This window comes from Bufo gargarizans, chromosome 1 (assembly GCF_014858855.1).
Source record: "Bufo gargarizans isolate SCDJY-AF-19 chromosome 1, ASM1485885v1, whole genome shotgun sequence".
In the NCBI taxonomy this organism is placed as follows: domain Eukaryota; kingdom Metazoa; phylum Chordata; class Amphibia; order Anura; family Bufonidae; genus Bufo; species Bufo gargarizans.
The window spans coordinates 50,956,466-50,980,622 of NC_058080.1; the positions used below are offsets into that span (position 1 = coordinate 50,956,466).

The 24,157-nt window shown below is 52.5% G+C and overlaps 1 protein-coding gene across 2 annotated transcripts in view; it reads left to right on the top strand.

The window, feature by feature from the left end:
- ATRN (attractin) overlaps window positions 1-24,157 on the top strand; it is a 109,818-nt gene that overhangs the window by 80,251 nt on the left and 5,410 nt on the right. For both annotated transcript variants that reach the window (XR_006390113.1, XM_044295406.1), the window contains one exon: window positions 13,660-13,767. Coding sequence is in view for 1 of the 2 variants with exons in the window: in XM_044295406.1 (XP_044151341.1) it covers window positions 13,660-13,767 (108 nt within the window). In the remaining variant the exon portion in view is untranslated. The remainder of the gene's footprint in view (window positions 1-13,659; window positions 13,768-24,157) is intronic.

Consider the following 24,157-nt stretch of genomic DNA (forward strand, 5'->3'; position numbering starts at 1 on the left):
CATGACCCTGTTTTGAATGTAGAATTGGTAAAGGATACAGTGCCTTGCAAAAGTATTTCACCCCCTTTGACTTTTTCCGTATTTTGGTGCCTCCACAACCTGGAATTAACATGGATTGTTTGAGGATTGGCATCATGTACACTGCTCCAAAAAATAAAGGGAACACTTAAACAACACAATGTAACTCCAAGTCAATCGCACTTCTGTGAAATCAAACTGTCCACTTAGGAAGCGGCACTGAGTGACAATCAATGTCACATGCCGTTGTGCAAATGGGATAGACAACAGGTGGAAATTATAGGCAAGTAGCAAGACACCCCCAATAAAGAAGTGGTTCTGCAGGCGGTGACCACAGACCACTTCTCAGTTCCTATGCTTCCTGGCTGATGTTTTGGTCACTTTTGAATGCTGGCGGTGCTTTCACTCTAGTGGTAGCATGAGACGGAGTCTAGAACCCACACAAGTGGCTCAGGTAGTGCAGCTTATCCAGGATGGCACATCAATGTGAGCTGTGGCAAGAAGGTTTGCTGTGTCTGTCAGCGTAGTGTCCAGAGCATGGAGGTGCTACCAGGAGACACGCCAGTACATCAGGAGACGTGGAGGAGGCCGTATGAGGGCAACAACCCAGCAGCAGGACCGCTACCTCCGTCTTTGTACAAGGAGGAACAGGAGGAGCACTGCCAGAGCCCTGCAAAATAACCTCCATCCGGCCACAAATGTGCATGTGTCTGCTCAAACGGTCAGAAACAGACTCCATGAGGGTGATATGAGGGCCCGACGTCCACAGGTGGGGGTTGTGATTACAGCCCAACACCGTGCAGGACGTTTGGCATTTGCCAGAGAACACCAAGATTGGCAAATTCGCCACTGGCGCCCTGTGCTCTTCACAGATGAAAGCAGGTTCACACTGAGCACATGACAGACGTGACAGAGTCTGGAGATGCCGTGGAGAACGTTCTGCTACCTGCAACATCCTCCAGCATGACCGGTTTGGCATTGGGTCAGTAATGGTGTGGGGTGGTGTTTCTTTGGAGGGCCGCACAGCCCTCCATGTGCTCACCAGAGGTAGCCTGACTGCCATTAGGTACCAAGATGGGATCCTCAGACCCCTTGTGAGACCATATGCTGGTGAGGTCGGCCCTGAGTTCCTGCAAGACTAAGGCATTGATGCTATGGACTGGCCCGCCCGTTCCCCAGACCTGAATCCAATTGAGCACATCTGGGACATCATGTCTCGCTCTATCCACCAACGTCACGTTGCACCACAGACTGTCCAGGAGTTGGCAGATGCTTTAGTCCAGGTCTGGGAGGAGATCCCTCAGGAGACCGTCCGCCACCTCGTCAGGAGCATGCACCGGCGTTGTAGGGAGGTCATACAGGCACGTGGAGGCCACACACACTACTGAGCCTCATTTTGACTTGTTTTAAGGACATTACATCAAAGTTGGATCAGCCTGTAGTGTGTTTTTCCACTTTAATTTTGAGTGTGACTCCAAATCCAGACCTCCATGGGTTGAAAAATGTAATTTCCATTTTTTAATTTGTGTGATTTTGTGGTCAGCACATTCAACTATGTAAAGAACAAAGTATTTCAGAAGAATATTTAATTAATTCAGATCTAGGATGTTATTTTTGTGTTCCCTTTATTTTTTTGAGCAGTGTAATTTACAGAACAGCCGACAACTGTGAAGATGTTTGTTTTCCTTTATTGTGAAGCAAACAACAAATAGGACAAAATACCAGAAAGTCAATGTGCAGAACTATTCACCCCCCTAAAGTCAATACTTTGTAGAGCCACCGTTTGCGGCAATCACAGCTCCAAGTCGCTTTGGATAAGTCTCTATGAGCAGTTGCCACATTTTACCAAAATTCAGATTAACAAAACACCGAACTTAAGGCTGTAATGTAACAAAATACGGGAAAAGTCAAGGGGGTGAATACTTTTGCAAGGCACTGTACACTGCACTGTTGCCCTCTTTTTGGGGACCCACCCAGTCCTAGAGCTGTTGTAGGACACTTGGCAGCCACTTCTTGCTCAGATGGTCGGGGGACCTTCAACCCTGGACTTTCAAGATTGCAACGTACATGATATAAGAGCCCAGTGAAAATGATTGCTTGGTGCCCATTAGCTTAGAGCAGGGGTGCACGGCCCGCGGCCCCCAGAGCCAATGTTTGCGGCCCCCATCCCCCTGGACAGAAACACAGCTGATGGTGCAATACGCTGTGTTTCTGCCCGTAGTGCCGCACGATGAAGCATTGCAGCTCCCGCACTGTAGCAGGAGCCGGACGGGTCCTCGGCTGTCAGTGACAGCGGGGGAGCCGAGGAGAAGGCAGAAGCAGTGTGTCAGCGCTTCTGCCTTCTCCTCACACAGGTGAGCGCTATGCAGGGTGGACCCGGCTTGGGGGCAGAGGAGCGCAGAGCTGCAGGGTCAGGATCAACTCTGCCTGTGTACAAAGCCCCCACAGCAGGCTGGTTTCCCCTGTGACTGGGGCTCCTTTGGATGCCCCAGTTACAGTGGAAATGGTGCAAAAAAAAAAGTCTATGTCCCCAAAGGTCTTTGTGACCTCTTGGGGACAAATTATGTGGAAAAAAAAAATATATATATAAAAAATATGACACAAATAAAGGAAGAAAATGATAGAAAAAATTGAAAATTATAAAATAAGATGCAAATAAAAGAAAAGGAAAAACTGCAAAATAAGAGTGTTCACTGTTCCCTAACAGTCTTTTTATGATCCCTTGGGGCATTATGTGGCAAAAATATGTTTAAAAAAAATAATAGAAAAAAATAAAAATATTTATTAAAATAAAAGGAAAAATAAAGTGCAAAATAGTACAGTGTTCATTGGCCCCAACAGTCTTTTTTTATGACCTCTTGGAGGACATATGTGGCAAAAATATATTTAAATAATAAGTAATAAACCAATTATAAACAATAATACAATAAAATATTAATAAAAAACAAAAGGAAAAACTAAAAAGGAAAAAGTGAAAAATTAACAAAGTGTCAGTGTCCCCCAAAGGTCTTTTTATGACCCCTTGGGGGATATTGTTTGTAGCAGAAATATATTAAAATTTAAGTTGCAAAAGATAAAAAAATAATAAAATACATGACCACCGCGTGCGCTAAATCACAAAAAAGTGTCTGTTTGGCCTGGTTATTAAAGTGTTAACCAATAAGCGCTTCCCCCACTAGTTAGGGAAAATGCTTACTGGTTATTGCGGGGCGCCTGTAACCGGCAGGAGGCGGTAATAACCAGGGAGCGCGGCCTCTGCAGTGCAGGGGATCACTGATTTATGAACAAGTTCCTGCAGCGTGGCCCCTGAAGATGCACACTTACCTGCTTCATGCCGCCATCTTCCGGTACCTGCACTTCTACACCTGGCAGTGCATGGCCATGGTCACATACACCGCTCCAGTCAGCAGTGACACGCTGCTTGGGGCCACATCACCGCTGAAGCCAGTGATTGGCTGGAGAGGTACATGTGGCCATGGCCGCACAGTGCAGGGAGCAGGTAAGTAGAACTCTTCGGTTTCAGGGGCCATGCTGCAGGAAATACCTTTAAGCCCCTAATACACTGGGGACAAGTGTCCATAGGAGCGCTCGTCCCTGATAACTGGCGGTATAATGGTGCCGCACACCTCTGTGGTGGCGATCATTCCTCCCCAGTCACCTTACATTGGCCTGTGTAATAGGCTGATGCAAATAAACGCAGAGCAATTTTTTTTATTTGCGGCCCCTTGAAATAGAGCGATGTGACAATGCGGCCCTCAGACCAAAAAGGGTTGTGCACCCCTGGCTAGGAGACTTAGCCATTCCATAATAAATGACTGGGGTCTGATCCAGTCCTCGCATGGGGCTGCTGGTTTTACTACCTCACTTTTCTCCTTGCAAACAAGCATCCAGCAAAAAGTTTTACTGCAGCCTTCCCTAGTAGGGGTGTTGTGCTCTGTAGCGCCACCTATAGGCATATATCCTCACAGTCAGCCTCCTTATAAATCACCTGAGTACACCTTACATGGTGACGCCAGGTCAGCTGGTAGTGTCCCTTTAAGAACGTGGCGGCCATTGTTGCTGAGATTTATTAAAAGGCAGTTTTCCTAGTCGGCGCCTTTTACGGCCCTCCTGTTAGGAGCCACGCGTGATAATGCTTCCCGTTTCCTTTTCTATAGCTCAAGGTAACAAGAAGCGACTTAATTGCGCCTCTTAACGACTTACAAATGTTGTTGTGACTTAATTATCAATAAATAATTCCTAGTGCTCCTCCGCCAGACTGGTGAGGGGCCCCGGGCGCAGCCTTCATGAATTATCCATGGGGTCTGATCGATACTCCTCCCAATGTCACTGTGGATTTATCTGCTGTGCATGTCGGGGGCTCTGCGGAGGAATACCAAGTAGGCAAGGAAAGGGTTAATGGGAGAGCGCAACCAGTATGCACTAAATACTCTATACCAGCAGTCGGCAACCTTCGGCACTCCAGATGTGTTGAAACTACGACTCCCAGCACGCTCCATTGACTTTTATGGGAGTTCTGAAAATGGCTAAGGAAGTGTGCATGCTGGGAGTCGTAGTTTCACCACAGCTGGAGTGCCGAAGGTTGCTGATCCCTGCTCTATACAGTAAGGACTAGTCCACACATCGGTGGTTTGGTCAGCGATTGTGAACCCTTTAATTTTCCTTCTTCCTCTTTGCCTTTCCTTCCCTTTTTTGTTTTTCCTTTTCTTCCCCTCTCCCTCATTCTTTCCTCTTGTTTTTCCCCTTTCCTCTCTTTCCTCCAATTTCCCTTCTCATTTTCCTCCCCTTTTCATTATCTCTTTTTTCTCCTTCTCTCTTTTCTAACCTTTCCCTTCCCCCTCATTTTTGTCCCTTCTTCCCTTCCTTTTTATCCACTTTCCTCTTTTCTCCCCTTTTTCCCACTTTCCTCCTTTCCCTTTCCTCTTTTTTCCCCTGTACCATCTTCCTTCACTTTACATTTCCTCTACCTTTCCTCTCCTTTTTTCTCTCTCCTTTACTTTCCCCCTCCTCTCTCTCCTTTACTTTCCCCCTCCTCTCTCGCCTTGACTTTCCACCCTCCTCCTCTCAGCCTTTACTTTCCTTTCCCCCTCCTCTCTCCGCCCTTTACCTTTCCCCCCTCCTCTCTCGCCTTTACTTTCCCCCTCCTCCTCTCCTGCCTTTACTTCCCCCTCCTCTCTAGCCTTTACTTTCCCCCCTCCTCTCTCGCACTTTACTTTCCCCCTCCTCTCTCGCCTTTACTTTCCCCTCCTCTCTCGCCTTTACTTTCCCCCTCCTCTCTCGCCTTTACTTTCCCCCTCCTCTCTGCCTTTACTTTCCCCCTCCTCTATCGCCTTTCACTTTCACCCTCCTCTATCGCCTCAACTTACCTCTCTTTCTCTCTCCCTCTCCTCCCCCCCCCTCCCTTTTCTCTCTCCTTCACTTTCCCCCTCCTCTCTCTCTCTCTCTCTCTCTCTCTCTCTCTCTCCTTTACTTTCCCCCTCCTCTTTCTCTCTCTCTCCTTTACTTTCCCCCTCCTCTTTCTCTCTCTCTCTCCTTACTTTCCCCCTCCTCTCTTGCTCTTTTCACTTTCCTCCTCCTCTCTTGCTCTTTCACTTTCCTCCTCCTCTCTTGCTCTCTCCTTCACTTTCCCCCTCCTCTCTTGCTCTCTCCTTCACTTTCCCCCTCCTCTTTCTCGCTCTCTCCTTCACTTTCCCCTCCTCTCTTGCTCTCTCCTTCACTTCCCCCTCCTCTCTCGCCTTTACTTTCCCCTCCTCTCGCCTTTCCTTTCCCCTCCTATCTCGCCTTTACTTTCCCCCTCCTCTCTCGCCTTACTTTCCCCCTCCTCTCTCGCCTTCACTTTCCCCCTCCTTTCTCGCCTTTACTTTCCCTCCTCTCTCGCCTTCACTTTCCCCCTCCTTTCTCTCTCTCCTTTACTTTCCCCTCCTCTTTCTCTCTCTTTACTTCCCTCCTCTTTCTCTCTCTCTCCTTATTCCTCCTCCTCTCTTGCTCTCTCCTTCACTTTCCCCTCCTCTTTCTCGCTCTCTCCTTCACTTTCCCCCTCTCTCTTCTCGCTCTCTCCTTCACTTTCCCCTCCTCTCTTCCGCTCTCTCCTTCACTTTCCCCCTCCTCTCTCCTTCACTTTCCCCCTCCTCTCTTTCTCGTCTCCTTCACTTTCCCCTCCTCTTTCTCGCTCTCTCCTTCACTTTCCCCCTCCTCTCTCTCTCCTTCACTTTCCCCCTCCTCTCTCTCCTCCTTCACTTTCCCCCTCCTCTTTCTCGCTCTCTCCTTCACTTTCCCCCCTCCTCTCTTGCTCTCTCCTTCACTTTCCCCCTCCTCTCTTTCTCGCTCTCTCCTTCACTTTCCTCCCCTCCTCTCTTGCTCTCTTCTCCCCCTCTCCCTCTCCTCCCTGATGATTACGGTCAGGTTTAAGGCTACATGCACACGAATGTTTGTTTCCGTGTCCATTCCATAATTTATTTTTTGCGGACAACAAAACGCATACGGTCATGTGCATGTAGCCCAAGTCTGAGACGACCCCTGTGCAGGACTTCTGCAGCTGAGGAGACCAGTGATGTTTGGTCTCTACGTTTTGTTAGTCCCAGTCTCTGACCCCCCCCCCCCCCATCTCCCGCTGTATGCAGCTGACCCCTATATCGGGGAGTCGGCTCGGTGTGAATACAGGCCTTGTTCACACTCTGCCCCTGTGTCTGAGGATCACATAGAGCTGCGCCCCCTCCCAGCCTGTGTGTCGCCCCCCTCCCAGCCTGTGTGTCGCCCCCCCTCCCAGCCTGTGTGTCGCCCCCCTCCCCCTGCATAAGGCTAATCAGTTCACGTCCCCTGAAATCTTCCCGCAGCACAGATCACGACCCCAGCGGTGTCTCACAAATGCCGCACGTTGCCAGCAGTAAAGTCAAGACATTTAGCAAGTTTCTAAGTAAAATGTCACTTGTGCTGAGCCTCCCGCCGGCACAGTGGAGGCAGCGCCAAACAAAGGCAGTCTATCGGAGATCAGCGGCGCAGCCGGGTCCTCGTGTCGAGGTCTCCATCTCGTTCTGCCAGCGGGGGGCACAGTAATTATAACCCATTAACTCGAACTCTGGATACCGGGTTTTGATACAGAATGCAAACCCATCTGGAGAAGTATTCACCCATCTTCACCCGCGACATCACTCTCCAGAGGAAGGGCCACTCCACCCTGTCAAACGCCTTAGCCGCGTCCAAGGACAGGATGGAGCGGTCCTCCCCCATCTGGATATTCAGGAAGGCCCTCCTTACATTGTCCTGTATATTCCTTTTTGGAATGGACCCAGTTTGGTCCGCGTGGACGACTTTGTGAATGACGGCTTTTAATCTGTTGGCCAACAGTTTTGCAAGGATTTTATAACCTGTGTTCAACAGAGAGATGTGACTGACAGCGGGTCTTTCCCCTTTTTGGGGATTAATGTGATGGTTGCTTCTGTCCATGAGGGGGGTAGAGAGCCCAGTATCCATGATTGGTTTAATACTTCCAACATTTGGGGGAGAATAACGCCCTCATGTTTTCGGCATACTTCGAATGGGAGACCATCCAACCCTGGGGACGTATTGCCCTTGATGGATTTTAGCGTAGTTTGTAGCTCGCTCAGTTGGATCGGTCAGTTCAACCAGTCAATATCTTGTTTGTCGAATTCCGGAATCTTAATGTTATCTAAGTATTGATCTATTTTTCCTCCCTGATCTATGGGCCCAGCCTGGTATAGCACGGAGAAATATCGGGTGAATTCCCCTAGGATATCATCAGGGTCTCCTAAAATGTCTCCTGCCGCTGTCCTAATTCCCATAATATTGTTACTCCCCCTTTGATTTTTTTACTATTGTGGATAGTAATCTACTTGGTTTACCGGATTCCCTAAAGGTCCTCAACCCCGAGAAGAACCTTTTATTCTGTGCTTTTTTATATAGATATGGTTTATATTCGTCTCGCACTTTTTTTTAATTGAAGTTGTTTTTCTGGGTATTTACCTGAGTGATCTCATTCATTATGTGGTTGAGCCTCCCTTCTATTTCTTTTTGAGTTTGGGCAAAGACGTTTTTCTGTTTCCTAATTTGGTGTGAATACAAACCTCGGCGGTATGCCTTGAGCGAGTCCCAAACCACGTGGATGTGTTGAGTTAATATTGTCGCTCCAGAAGAGTTTCATTTCTTCATTAATCTTCTCCACATCCCTGTTAGTGTCATCCAATGGGGGTTAAGTTTACAAATTCTATTTTTATTTAGTTTATTATGGCTATCCAATAATACCGTAACCGGGGAATGGTCGGAGATACCGTGACTTTCAGAATTCTTTTTTTTTTTTTTAACCCTGTTGATGAGCCCGGGGCTGGCGAGGGCCAGATGAACTCGAGACATGGACCTGTATGTATTACTGAAGCATGAGAATACCTATTTCCATACATCGACCAGTGCCATTTCTTTACACATTCTAAATGGTAAAGTGCTTGAGCTGGAGTTTTGTTCATAATTAGTTATGGTGGATGTCCTATCTATTTTGATGTCCATGACCGAGTTGAAGTCGCCCCCCACCAGCACCGGGCACTCCTCTCGTGCCGAGCTATAATCCATCAGTTTACATAGCACAGTTGCTGTGAAAAGGGGTGAGATGTATATAAAAGCGATGATACTCCTTTGACCCTGCCACTGACAGTGAAGGAAGATGTCCGACCCTCTTGATCAATTAATTGTTCTATTGGGACACAGTCTACCTGTCTGTGGACGTAGACACTAATTCCACGGGAGTATGTGGAGTAACAGGAGTGGTATTTATGAGAGGCCCTTCTCCTTCCGCCCAGCGCTGGCACTTTTTCACCTGTTAGGTGTGTTTCTAACAAGGCGACTATAGCTGGTAGATGTCTAGAGACTAGGTCAAACACTGCGCACATCTTAGTTTTAGCCGCAAATCCGCGAATATTCAATGTCAAAATTCTTGACTTTTTATTTTTATTTTTTTATATATTTTATTTTTTTCCCTGAATTTAAGACAGTGCTAGGCGGAAGGGCAGGGGCACCCCCAACGACACATCCTCAATACCTCGACCCCTACTCCCGTACTGACCTGCGAGTCGCTGAATGTGACTCATCGGTCTCTAAGGCTGGGTTCACACCTGAGCGTTCCTACGCGCTGTAAAACGCTCAACAAGGAGAAACCAATGCTTCCCTATGGGAATGGTTCTCACCTGAGCGTTTTACAGCGCGTACGATCGCGCTGTAAAACGCCCTACACCCCAAGAAGTACAGGAGCTTCTTTGGGGCGTTTTGTCGTGCGTTCCCGTACATAGACTTCCGGGAACGCGCGACAATGGGCGTTCGCTTGCACAGGAGCCGCGTATGTGAGATGCCCGTAGAATCGCGCATACAGAGCGCTCCATCCAGTACGCTCAGGTGTGAACCCAGCGTAACTATAGGCTATTCCCCCCCCCCCCCCCTCCATCTTTATATTCTCTTCTTTTGTCTTGCGTAACTTTGGAGAAGTCCGGGTGTATCTCTATGTTGGCGTCGTTGTATTTCACCGTCTGTATCTCTCGTTTCCACCTGAGGAGGTCACCCCGGTCTCTTGAGGAAACCATTTTGACTAGCAGTGGTCTCGGTGCTGACCCTGGTGGTGGTTTTCTCGTCGGGATGCGGTGCGCTCTCTCCACGGTATGTGATGGAGCTGCCTCTGCGGATGTTACGTTGTCTGATAACCATTTTTGGATGAAACCTGTGGGGTCATCTCTTTCTGCTCCTTCCGGGAAGCCCGCTAGTTTGAGATGATTTCTCCGGGACCTGTCCTCCAGATCCGCCATTTTTTCCTTCAATGCCTTATCACTCTCTACTATTTCAATCCTTTTTTTTTTTTTTTTTTTATCTGATTGGTATCTTTTTGCAATTCTGTAATCTGCGTTTCGTACCATTTAGGTGCCGTACTTTAAAAAAAAAAAAAGTTATCTTTTTCTCCCCCCCCCCCCCACCTTTTCTCCTGTTACGAAGTTACTTTCAAACTTTTTGTATTGTGCAAAAGTGCGTAAATCCCTGTATTTCTGAGCAAGCATATATCTTATGTCTTCTAATACAAACCAGTAAAGCAGGGGTCTTACGTTCCTCAGTCTCCTGGGTTTTCCAGGTCCTGGATAACTTTTCATAGTGGGGTGGTCCGGGTATCTTTAGCGCGGCCCGCCTGCGTTGTTTAACGGCCGTCGCCTACTCTGAGTAGTAGACCGGAGCAGCCGCCTGGGAGTCAGAGGAATGAATGAAGCGGCGTCTTGCAGCAGAGCAGAACCGCATCGGTATGGCACCCCGGGCGTAACGTCACCATTGAGTTGCCCTGAAGCTTTGGGGGCCACCCATCAGGTAAGGCAGCAGGCACCAGTGCGGGTCAGCAGGTAAGCCAGCGAAGGAGTGGAGCGTCCGCGCTCAGTCTCAGGCAGACCATGCCTCCAAGCACACGCGGACCAGCAGAGGGACCGCTCCCAGCACAGAGCCGGCGCCAACCTCCAACCTCTGAGGCTCAGCGGGCAGAGCGTCAGCACCCCGCGTGAAGCACAGTTCGTCCGGCAGACTCTGCAGGTACGGCGGCGTCTCAGGACGGCATGTCAGCGCTGCATCAGGGGCCGTAGCTAGAGCCGGCGTTGGGGGCGGGGGAACCGCAGCACGCCCGTAACTCACGTCATGCCGCTACGCCTCCTCCCTGGTGGTGCCTATTCCACCTTCTTCACGCTTTACACTGCGGCTCTGCTCGTTTGGATTTGCTGCTGCGTCTAAGCACATGCGCAGCAGGAAGTCATTGAAAAGATCCCTTCTGCTGATTTCCCTCTTGTGGTCACTGCCGCGTGGGATCTTCTCTGATCACGTCCTTGCAGATCTATCCTTTCCCCCTTTTTGCAGCAGACGCCTCACTCCTACAATCTCTGGCTTTCATGCAGTTTTCCCCCTTGAGCGGTGTCCTGTTGTGGCCACTAGATGGCAGTGTTGCACCACGAGTGCAGGTAGAGGGGAGGCATCAGCTGGGGACGCCTCGCTTCCATTGCACTTGGTTCCAGTTATAGTTCTTTGACCGCTTCAGCACTGCTACATCAGAGGAAGCCTGTGCACAGCTGGATGAAGCAGCTCCCCAGGGACCGCCATGTGCTGCCTCCTGCTCTCCGGGTGTAGAAGGCAGTAATCAGCACGGGCAGCAGCGCGCTGTCGGCTCCGGAGGTCCTCAGTCAGAAGCCACTGCTGCCTCACTGGAATGATTAACCTGCTCAGTGCTGGTCACATACAGCCCTGTCCTCAATACTGTTCTGCTCTCCTTAAATACTCTGTGCTCCTTCTGTGACCTTCCACTTGCCTCTCTTCCCCTCCTCACATCATGGCACTGCCTCTATCAAATGACGCTTGAATGGACAGATCACTGCATCCACAAGCTCGAGATGCTTTTCTCCTGAAATACTCTGTGCTGCTCTGCAGCCTGGTCTTCTATCTAACTGCCAGTGACCCCCCGGTCACATGACGCTGCCCCCTCTGCGCAGGGTAAGCGCACTCCTCTCCCGCTGCTGTAATCTTTCCTATGATCTGACCACATGCAGACTGACCACGTTTAACCCTTCCTGAGCCGATCTCCACCCCAGATGCACCTTCAGTACCTAGTCTACCCCTTTGTGGGCTGGTGCCCCCGTTTGATCGCCACAAAGGGCACCACCCAGCTTTCCCGGAGTCCTGAATGGCGGATCTGCAGAGTCGCACCACGGTGTATTGCGGCAGCCGCTACCACTGGTCAGTGATGGGGAGGGAGTACACTTACTAAACGATGCATCCCCCCTGTGAGAAAGGGAGCTACAGCTATGGTCATACTGAACCTTATGGTTCATGAATAAAATGCGAGGATTGCAGTGAAGACTGACACATAAAGGAACACAGGGAAGGAAATAATTCTACAGTGCAGCGCTCCTCTATGTGGGGAAGGGCTGGTGATATGTTCATCCTTGAATTTAATACTAGAACTGCAGTGAAGACTGACACATGAGTAGGGGGAATTATGTAACACTACTGAGTTTACAGCAGCACTATGTTCACTCAGGGTGTTTTCATCCATGAATAGAATGCTAGAGTTTCAGTAAAGACTGACACGTAAATGACCAGAGGGAAGGATATAACTGTGCTTTACAGTGAAGCTACAGCTGTGTTCATCCTCAGTCTCCTGGTTCATAAATAGAATAGCAGGACTGTAGTGAAGACTGACACATACATGAGCAGAGGGAAGAATGTGTGTTTTACAGTACAGTCCTCCCCCATGTTGGAAGGAATTACGATGTCCTAGTTCATGAGTAGAATACTAAGACTGCAGTGAAGACTGACACAGGCAGTGAGGCTGTAGACGTTGTGTGATGTAGTTGTATGGGTGCATCATTAGACAGGTAACATGTCCTCCAGCAGATGGAGCCACCGCGCTCTCCACAGACCCCGAATGGCACATCCCTCTGTTCCCTCTACTATTGTCAGTCTTTACTGGGCTCCTGCTGGTCCTAGTCATACACCCAGGAAATCCGAACGATGGGAGGGTGATACAGAGGAATAACTGAGGAATATAGAAAATGTCATGTATATGAGCAGTCCCCAGTACCCTGCAGTGAATCAGGAGGATCAGGATGAGCAGAGCTTTAGACAGGAGGGTGATACAGAGGAATAACTGAGGAATATAGAAAATGTCATGTATATGAGCAGTTCCCAGTGTCCTGCAGTGAATCAGGAGGATCAGGATGAGCAGAGCTTTAGACAGGAGGGTGATAGAGGAATAACTGAGGAATATAGAAAATGTCATGTATATGAGCAGTTCCCAGTGTCCTGCAGTGAATCAGGAGGATCAGGATGAGCAGAGCTCACCCTGATCCTCCTGAAATTGTCATGTATATGAAAAAATGTCATGTATATGAGCAGGCCCCAGTACCCTGCAGTGGATCAGGATGAGCAGAGCTATAGACAGGAGGGTGATGCAGAGGAATAACTGAGGAATATAGAAAATGGCATGTATATGAGCAGGTCCCAGTACCCTGCAGTGAATTGGGAAGATCAGGATGAGCAGAGCTATAGACAGGATGGTAATACAGAGGAATATAAAAAAATGTCATGTATATGAACAGTCCCCAGTACCCTGCAGTGAATCGGGAAGATCAGGATGAGCAGAGGTATAGACAGGAGGGTGATACAAAAGAATAACTGGGGAATATGGAAAATATCATGTATATGAGCAGTCCCCAGTACCCTGCAGTGAATCGGGCAGATCAGGATGAGCAGAGCTTTAGACTGGAGGGTAATACAGAGGAATAACTGAGGAATATAGAAAATATCATGTATATGAGCAGTCCCCAGTACCCTGCAGTGAATCGGGCAGATCAGGATGAGCACAGTGTGATGCTATCCTGGATCGAGGAATCCTGACATGTCGTCATGCCGCACTGCCTTATCAGATGTGACAGATCACCACCCTGCATACTGTGCAGAGTGCACGTATCACAGAGCACCCGGTGCTGAAAAGGTTAAGGGAAGGCGGCCTCCCTCACAGCACAGAGTATTTCAGGAGGTGCAGATTGTGCCGTCACTGTATAGCGGTGATGAGCCCCCTGCTCCCGTATTTCGGTCTTGTATAACCCGTGTCTTCTTTATTTCCAGCAACTCATCCGGGAGATGCAGCAGATGGCGAGCCGACCCTTCGCCTCCGTCAACGTCGCCCTGGAAACGGACGAGGAGCCGCCGGATCTGATCGGCGGGAGCGTGAAGGTGAGGATCGCACAGATCGCAGAGACTTGCAGTTTGTTACTAGGACTGCTGGAGAGCTGAGAAGTCGTTACAGTGTGTTGTTGCACTGCCCCCAGTCAGCACCAGGTTACGGTCCCCTGTGCACTGTGTAGTGACAACCTCCTTAAATGCTTTGTGTCTTTATTCCTTTTTAGGATTTCTGCTTGCTGTCAGAGAATGGGAACACTGTTGTCTATCCAGAGGCTGCACAGGCCTAATGCTTCTCAGAGCTGAGGGTTTGCTTCAGTTGTGTCCGATGTGGCACAGTTCTGTTTGTTACAATGTATCAGACGTACGAGGCCTCGTGTTTGCTGGCGGATTGGCCGCAGCCTCCTCTTCTTGCTGTTTTCCGTGCTTTACGTGAAACTTTCTCTGTACCTTTCATCAGCCGATCCCCGCAGGGACATCTCCTGCACCCCTCCGGCACTTGCTTCATTGGGATTTATTCCTTTCTCCCTCTTCTGCGGAGAAAGTGGGGGGTCCGACCCCCTGTTTGAAGAAGTGCTCCAGCCTCTTAGTGCACCAAGCACAGCGCCATGCTTTGTATAGTGGCTGTGCTTGGTATTGCAGCTCAGTCCCATCCACTTGCATAGGACTGATATGCAGAAAGTCCATGTGACGGATGGCTGAAGAAGGGTCCGCAGTGCTCACCGGAGGGCCACAGACCCTTCAGACAGGCAGACCCCCACCGTTCTCCGCTCCTGAGGACAGGGTAAAGGATTCTGTCTGCATTCATTATCCGCTGCCTCATGCAGGCTCCACTCTGGGGCCCAGTAATGTAATCTGCAGCAGTCATCTCCTGCAGGTTAGTCCCATAAAGGGGAACGCCGGTCCAAATCACAAGCCGGCAAACCATTTCCATGTCTTATCCTGGTAACTGTGGTGAGCCGCAGTGACTCCCTGCTCTATGCGCCTGCGGCTCTCGTGTGGGGCTTTTTATTATAGTTTAATCATAGGAGGATACGAAAAGAAAATTAGAGAGCGTATATATAAGTGACAGGGAGCAGTGCCTGTGGTGGCCTCTAGGGGCAGTGTGATCCATCAGACCAGTGGAGCCTTATGTATGCGGAGACGCACCACAGCGGAGTCCTAGTGTGATGAGAGCGCAGTCCTACAGATACACAGCAGGTGTACCCCCAGAACATGCAGACACTAGGGTGGGTTACTCTTGGGGCTTATTCACATGTTCATTTATATTCTAAAGCCACCCCACCAGTGACTGCAGGATGTGAATAAATGGTTAATGTCTCCAGAGTCCTGTATGAGGATGGCAGCCTCTCGTCAGACCCCCAGAGCGTATACTGCGGCTGCACCAGAGATCTCCTGTACGTCCCCCACCTCACACACTATATATACTGCGGCTGCACCAGAGATCTCCCGTCCCCCACCTCACACGCTATATATACTGCGGCTGCACCAGAGATCTCCTGTCCCCACCTCACACGCTATATATACTGCGGCTGCACCAGAGATCTCCTGTCCCCCACCTCACACACTATATATACTGCGGCTGCACCAGAGATCTCCTGTCCCCACCTCACACACTATATATACTGCGGCTGCACCAGAGATCTCCCGTCCCCACCTCACACACTATATATACTGCGGCTGCACCAGAGATCTCCTGCCCCCCACCTCACACACTATATATACTGCGGCTGCACCAGAGATCTCCTGTCCCCCACCTCACACACTATATATACTGCGGCTGCACCAGAGATCTCCTGTCCCCACCTCACACACTATATATATACTGCGGCTGCACCAGAGATCTCCTGTCCCCCACCTCACACACTATATATACTGCGGCTGCACCAGAGATCTCCCGTCCCCACCTCACACACTATATATACTGCGGCTGCACCAGAGATCTCCTGCCCCCCACCTCACACACTATATATACTGCGGCTGCACCAGAGATCTCCTGTCCCCACCTCACACACTATATATACTGCTGCGCTGCACCAGAGATCTCCTGTCCCCCACCTCACACACTATATATACTGCGGCTGCACCAGAGATCTCCTGTCCCCACCTCACACACTATATATACTGCGGCTGCACCAGAGATCTCCTGTCCCCCACCTCACACACTATATATACTGCGGCTGCACCAGAGATCTCCTGTCCCCCACCTCACACACTATATATACTGCGGCTGCACCAGAGATCTCCTGTACGTCCCCCACCTCACACACTATATATACTGCGGCTGCACCAGAGATCTCCTGTCCCCACCTCACACACTATATATACTGCGGCTGCACCAGAGATCTCCTGTCCCCACCTCACACACTATATATACTGCGGCTGCACCAGAGATCTCCTGTCCCCACCTCACACACTATATATACTGCGGCTGCACCAGAGATCTCCTGTCCCCACCTCACACACTATATATACTGCGGCTGCACCAGAGATCTCCTGTCCCCCACCTCACACACTATATATACTGCGGCTGCACCAGAGATCTCCTGTACGTCCCCCACCTCACACACTATATATACTGCGGCTGCACCAGAGATCTCCTGTACGTCCCCCACCTCACACACTATATATACTGCGGCTGCACCAGAGATCTCCCGTCCCCACCTCACACACTATATATACTGCGGCTGCACCAGAGATCTCCTGCCCCCACCTCACACACTATATATACTGCGGCTGCACCAGAGATCTCCTGTCCCCCACCTCACACACTATATATACTGCGGCTGCACCAGAGATCTCCTGTCCCCACCTCACACACTATATATACTGCGGCTGCACCAGAGATCTCCTGCCCCCACCTCACACACTATATATACTGCGGCTGCACCAGAGATCTCCTGTCCCCCACCTCACACGCTATATATACTGCGGCTGCACCAGAGATCTCCTGTCCCCACCTCACACGCTATATATACTGCGGCTGCACCAGAGATCTCCTGCCCCCACCTCACACACTATATATACTGCGGCTGCACCAGAGATCTCCTGTCCCCACCTCACACGCTATATATACTGCGGCTGCACCAGAGATCTCCTGTCCCCACCTCACACGCTATATATACTGCGGCTGCACCAGAGATCTCCTGTCCCCCACCTCACACGCTATATATACTGCGGCTGCACCAGAGATCTCCTGCCCCCACCTCACACACTATATATACTGCGGCTGCACCAGAGATCTCCTGTCCCCACCTCACACGCTATATATACTGCGGCTGCACCAGAGATCTCCTGTCCCCACCTCACACGCTATATATACTGCGGCTGCACCAGAGATCTCCTGTCCCCCACCTCACACACTATATATACTGCGGCTGCACCAGAGATCTCCTGTCCTCCACCTCACACACTATATATACTGCGGCTGCACCAGAGATCTCCTGTCCCCACCTCACACGCTATATACACTGCGGCTGCACCAGAGATCTCCTGTCCCCCACCTCACACACTATATATACTGCGGCTGCACCAGAGATCTCCTGTCCCCACCTCACACACTATATATACTGCGGCTGCACCAGAGATCTCCTGCCCCCCACCTCACACACTATATATACTGCGGCTGCACCAGAGATCTCCTGTCCCCCACCTCACACACTATATATACTGCGGCTGCACCAGAGATCTCCTGTCCCCACCTCACACACTATATATACTGCGGCTGCACCAGAGATCTCCTGTCCCCACCTCACACACTATATATACTGCGGCTGCACCAGAGATCTCCTGTCCTCCACCTCACACACTATATATACTGCGGCTGCACCAGAGATCTCCTGTCCTCCACCTCACACACTATATATACTGCGGCTGCACCAGAGATCTCCTGTCCCCACCTCACACACTATATATACTGCGGCTGCACCAGAGATCTCCTGTCCCCACCTCACACACTATATATACTGCGGCTGCACCAGAGATCTCCTGTCCCCCACCTCACACACTATATATACTGCGGCTGCACCAGAGATCTCCTGTCCCCACCTCACACACTATATATACTGCGGCTGCACCAGAGATCTCCTGTCCCCCACCTCACACACTATATATACTGCGGCTGCACCAGAGATCTCCTGTCCCCACCTCACACACTATATATACTGCGGCTGCACCAGAGATCTCCTGTACTTCCCCCACCTCACACACTATATATACTGCGGCTGCACCAGAGATCTCCTGTCCCCCACCTCACACACTATATATACTGCGGCTGCACCAGAGATCTCCTGTCCCCCACCTCACACACTATATATACTGCGGCTGCACCAGAGATCTCCTGTACGTCCCCCACCTCACACACTATATATACTGCGGCTGCACCAGAGATCTCCTGTCCCCACCTCACACACTATATATACTGCGGCTGCACCAGAGATCTCCTGCCCCCACCTCACACACTATATATACTGCGGCTGCACCAGAGATCTCCTGTCCCCCACCTCACACACTATATATACTGCGGCTGCACCAGAGATCTCCTGTCCCTCACCTCACACACTATATATACTGCGGCTGCACCAGAGATCTCCTGTCCCCACCTCACACACTATATATACTGCGGCTGCACCAGAGATCTCCTGTCCCCACCTCACACACTATATATACTGCGGCTGCACCAGAGATCTCCTGTACGCCCCCACCTCACACACTATATATACTGCGGCTGCACCAGAGATCTCCTGTACGCCCCCCACCTCACACACTATATATACTGCGGCTGCACCAGAGATCTCCTGTCCCCCACCTCACACACTATATATACTGCGGCTGCACCAGAGATCTCCTGTCCCCACCTCACACACTATATATACTGCGGCTGCACCAGAGATCTCCTGTCCCCCACCTCACACACTATATATACTGCGGCTGCACCAGAGATCTCCTGTCCCCACCTCACACACTATATATACTGCGGCTGCACCAGAGATCTCCTGTCCCCCACCTCACACACTATATATACTGCGGCTGCACCAGAGATCTCCTGTCCCCACCTCACACACTATATACTACTGCGGCTGCACCAGAGATCTCCTGCCCCCACCTCACACACTATATATACTGCGGCTGCACCAGAGATCTCCTGTCCCCACCTCACACACTATATATACTGCGGCTGCACCAGAGATCTCCTGTCCCCCACCTCACACACTATATATACTGCGGCTGCACCAGAGATCTCCTGTCCCCACCTCACACACTATATATACTGCGGCTGCACCAGAGATCTCCTGTCCCCCACCTCACACACTATATATACTGCGGCTGCACCAGAGATCTCCTGTCCCCCACCTCACACACTATATATACTGCGGCTGCACCAGAGATCTCCTGTCCCCCACCTCACACACTATATATACTGCGGCTGCACCAGAGATCTCCTGTCCCCACCTCACACACTATATATACTGCGGCTGCACCAGAGATCTCCTGTCCTCACCTCACACACTATATACACTGCGGCTGCACCAGAGATCTCCTGTCCTCACCTCACACACTATATATACTGCGGCTGCACCAGAGATCTCCTGTCCCCCACCTCACACACTATATATACTGCGGCTGCACCAGAGATCTCCTGTCCCCCACCTCACACACTATATACACTGCGGCTGCACCAGAGATCTCCTGTACGTCCCCCACCTCACACACTATATATACTGCGGCTGCACCAGAGATCTCCTGTCCCCCACCTCACACACTATATATACTGCGGCTGCACCAGAGATCTCCTGTACGTCCCCCACCTCACACACTATATATACTGCGGCTGCACCAGAGATCTCCTGCCCCCACCTCACACACTATATATACTGCGGCTGCACCAGAGATCTCCTGTCCCCACCTCACACACTATATATACTGCGGCTGCACCAGAGATCTCCTGTCCCCCACCTCACACACTATATATACTGCGGCTGCACCAGAGATCTCCTGTCCTCACCTCACACACTATATATACTGCGGCTGCACCAGAGATCTCCTGTCCCCCACCTCACACACTATATATACTGCGGCTGCACCAGAGATCTCCTGTACGTCCCCCACCTCACACGCTATATATACTGCGGCTGCACCAGAGATCTCCTGTCCCCACCTCACACACTATATATACTGCGGCTGCACCAGAGATCTCCTGTACGTCCCCCACCTCACACGCTATATATACTGCGGCTGCACCAGAGATCTCCTGTCCCCCACCTCACACACTATATATACTGCGGCTGCACCAGAGATCTCCTGTCCCCCACCTCACACACTATATATACTGCGGCTGCACCAGAGATCTCCTGTCACCCACCTCACACGCTATATATACTGCGGCTGCACCAGAGATCTCCTGTCCTCCACCTCACACACTATATATACTGCGGCTGCACCAGAGATCTCCTGTCCCCCACCTCACACACTATATATACTGCGGCTGCACCAGAGATCTCCTGTCCCCCACCTCACACACTATATATACTGCGGCTGCACCAGAGATCTCCTGTCCCCCACCTCACACACTATATATACTGCGGCTGCACCAGAGATCTCCTGTCCCCACCTCACACACTATATATACTGCGGCTGCACCAGAGATCTCCTGTACGCCCACCTCACACACTATATATACTGCGGCTGCACCAGAGATCTCCTGTACGCCCCCACCTCACACACTATATATACTGCGGCTGCACCAGAGATCTCCTGTACGCCCCCCACCTCACACACTATATATACTGCGGCTGCACCAGAGATCTCCTGTCCCCACCTCACACACTATATATACTGCGGCTGCACCAGAGATCTCCTGTCCCCACCTCACACACTATATATACTGCGCTGCACCAGAGATCTCCTGTCCCCACCTCACACACTATATATACTGCGGCTGCACCAGAGATCTCCCGTCCCCACCTCACACACTATATATACTGCGGCTGCACCAGAGATCTCCTGCCCCCACCTCACCACACTATATATACTGCGGCTGCACCAGAGATCTCCTGTCCCCCACCTCACACACTATATATACTGCGGCTGCACCAGAGATCTCCTGTCCCCACCTCACACACTATATATACTGCGGCTCTTCCCTCGCCTCTGTCCCCCCTCCTCTTTCTCTCTCTTCCCTCGCTTCTGTCCCCCTCCTCTTTCTCTCTTCTCCTCGCCTCTGTCCCCCCTCCTCTTTCTATCTCTTCCCGCTTCTGTCCCCCTCCCTCTTCTCTCTTCCCTCGCTTCTGTCCCCCCTCCTCTTCTCTCTCTTCCTCGCTTCTGTCCCCCTCTTTTCTCTCTCCCTCGCTTCTGTCCCCTCCTCTTTCTCTCTCTTCCCTCGCTTCTGTCCCCCCCTCTCTTTCTCTTCCCTCGCTTCTGTCCCCCTCCTCTTTCTCTCTCTTCCCTCGCTTCTGTCCCCCTCCCTCTCTCTCTTCCCTCGCTTCTGTGCCCCCGCCTCGGCTCTCTCTGCCCTCGTCTGGCCCCCTCCTCTTCTCTCTTCCCTCGCTTCTGCCCCCTCCTTTCTCTCGTCCGCGCGTCGTCCACCCCTCGGTCTCTCTCCTCGCCGCGGGCCCCCCCGCGGGCGCGCGGCGCGCAAACACACACACACACACCCCACACACACACACGCACAAGCAGCGCGCCCGCGCGCCCGCGCGCCCGCGCGCAAGCACGGCGCCCGCCGCGCGCACGCACGCGCGCACGCGCGCACGCGCGCACGCGCGCACAGCACGCACGCACGCACGCACGCACGCACGCGCGCACGCGCGCACGCACGCGCGCCACGGCGCCCGCACGCAGCACGCGCGCACGCGCGCGCACGCCGCACGCACGCGCGCACGCGCGCCCGCACCACGCACGCGCGCACGCACGCGCGCGGCACGCACGCACGCACGCACGCACGAGCGCACGCGCGCACGCGCGCACGCGCGCACGCACGCACGCAGCACGCACGGCGCGCGCACGCGCGCCCGCAGCCACGCACGCGCACGCGCGCACGCGCGCACGCAGCACGCACGCACGCACGCAGCACGCGCGCACGCACGCGCGCGCGCACGCACGCGCGCGCCACGCACGCACGCACGCGAGCCCGCGCACGCACGGCGCCGCACGCACGCACGCACGCACGCACGAACGCGCGCACGCGCGCACGCACGCGCGCACGCACGCGAGCACGCGCGCAACGCCCGCGCGCACGCGCGCCCGCACGCACGCACGCACGCACGCACGCGCGCGCACGCCCGCCGCCCGCACGCAGCACGCGCGCACGCCCGCGGCGCACGCGCGCACGCGCGCACGCACACGCACGCGCGCACGCGGCACGCGCGCACGCGCGCACGCACGCACGCACGACGCACGCACGCGGCACGCGCGCACGCAGCGCGCCCGCGCGCACGCACGCGCGCCGCGCGCACGCACGCACGCACGCACGCACGCACCGCACGCACGCACGCACGCACGCACGCGCGCACGCGCGCACGCACGCCGCACGCGCGCACGCACGCGCGCACGCGCGCACGCACGCGCGCACGCGCGCACGCACGCGCGCACGCGAGCGCACGCACGCGCAGCGCACGGCCAGCCCGCGCGCACGCGCGCCCGCGCGCACGCAACGCACGCACGCACGCACGCACGCACGCACGCGCACGCACGCACGCGCGCACGCAGCCGCACGCACGCACGCGCGCACGCGCGCACGCACGCGCGCCCGCGCGCAACACGCACGCACGCAGCACGCACGCACGCGCGCCGCGCGCACGCACGACGCACGACACGCAACGCACGCATCGCGGCACGCGCGAAGCACGCGCGCCCGCGCGCACGGCAGCACGCGACGCGCACGCACGCTCGCACGCGCGCACGCAACGCGCGCACGCCGCACTCCCGCGCGCACGCGCGCCCGCGCACGCAAGCACGCACGCACGCACCCACTCACTCTCGCAGCACGCAAGCACGCGACGCACGCGCAGCACGCACGCGCACGCGCACGCACGCACTCAGCACGCGCGCATAGCAGAGCGCCCGCGCGCACGCATCTCGCCCTCGCCCGCTCTCACCACTCTCCACGCTTCACTCTCACTCTCTCACTCTCTCACTCTCACTCTCTCACCTCTCACTCACTCTCTCCCTCTCTCACTCACTCTCTCCCTCTCTCACTCACTCTCTCCCTCTCTCACTCACTCTCTCCCTCTCTCACTCTCTCACTCACTCTCTCCCTCTCTCACTCTCTCCTCCATCTTCGCTAACCCCTTTTACCCATAGACTGGCCAGATATTGAGAAGAATGTTTGTAGAAGCGCTTGTTCCTGAAAATTGACCTGTGTGAATGGTTCTGGCGATTGCCCAATGAAAGAGCCAACCCTCGCTCTTCAGGTGACCCTGTCTTTCTTCAGGCGCCTAGAATTGGCGTTTCCGTGCTGAAGATCGCGCTGTGTATCCCGGGATCTGCTGGGAGCAATGATGATCTATGGAGACAAGCGATCCATTACCTCCTTACAGCAGAGGTGATCTCCGCTGACGATGAGGCAGTTATCTGGCATGTTTGGTTCCTTCCCAATAATTGCCTGACGCATCGCTCCATGGACCTTTAACGCGGCAGGACCTTCCTGAATTAGTAGAGAAGGCAGAAAGCGGGGGAGCCCAAAATGCTGCAGCCGTGTGTCCTGGCGTTCTCCTTACTGTATGCGGTACCTCTAGGGATAGGCCTCCCTGGGTGGACTGCCCCTACACAGCCGTCCTCGCCATTTCTCTGCTTTTACATCTGCTGACCTCAGTTTAATCACTGCCTAAAGAAACAGCAGCAGAAAAAGGGAAACCTTCTCCCGTTTCCTTCCTCTCGCATTTGTCATTAAGGCCGAGGAGCACAATTGTCACCTGCGCTGCCCTAATATCGCTGCTGCGGAGCCGCCTGATTGGCTGATAATCAGATACAGAATTCTGCCCCATCAACAAAACCACCGGCGGCGGCAAAAAACACGTTTCTGGCATAAAGCAATTTATTCACAAAGTATATTCCACACCTACTCATAGGAGCGCCGATCCTCGCCGCGCAGATTGTGTCACCACCGATTAGCAGAATATCCTGATGTATACTGTACTGGAGATCGGAAAACATTTAGAGATTAAAAAAATATCAAAAAACTAAATTACAAAAAGTGCAAAACCACCTTTTCCCATTTACAAAAAATAATAAATAAAAAAAACTGTTGGTATCACTGCATCCGAAAATATCCAAAATGTTAGTGTTTTTTTTTTTTTTTTTTTGTGGCCCTCCTTGCCGTTCCCGGAAAAAGTGGATTAAAAGAAATATTAAGTTGTATGTACCCCAAACTGGGACCAAGAAAGCTACAGCTCACCCCACCAAAAACCAGAGTAGGTAGTTAATATCTTTATCTCTGGGGGTCTGA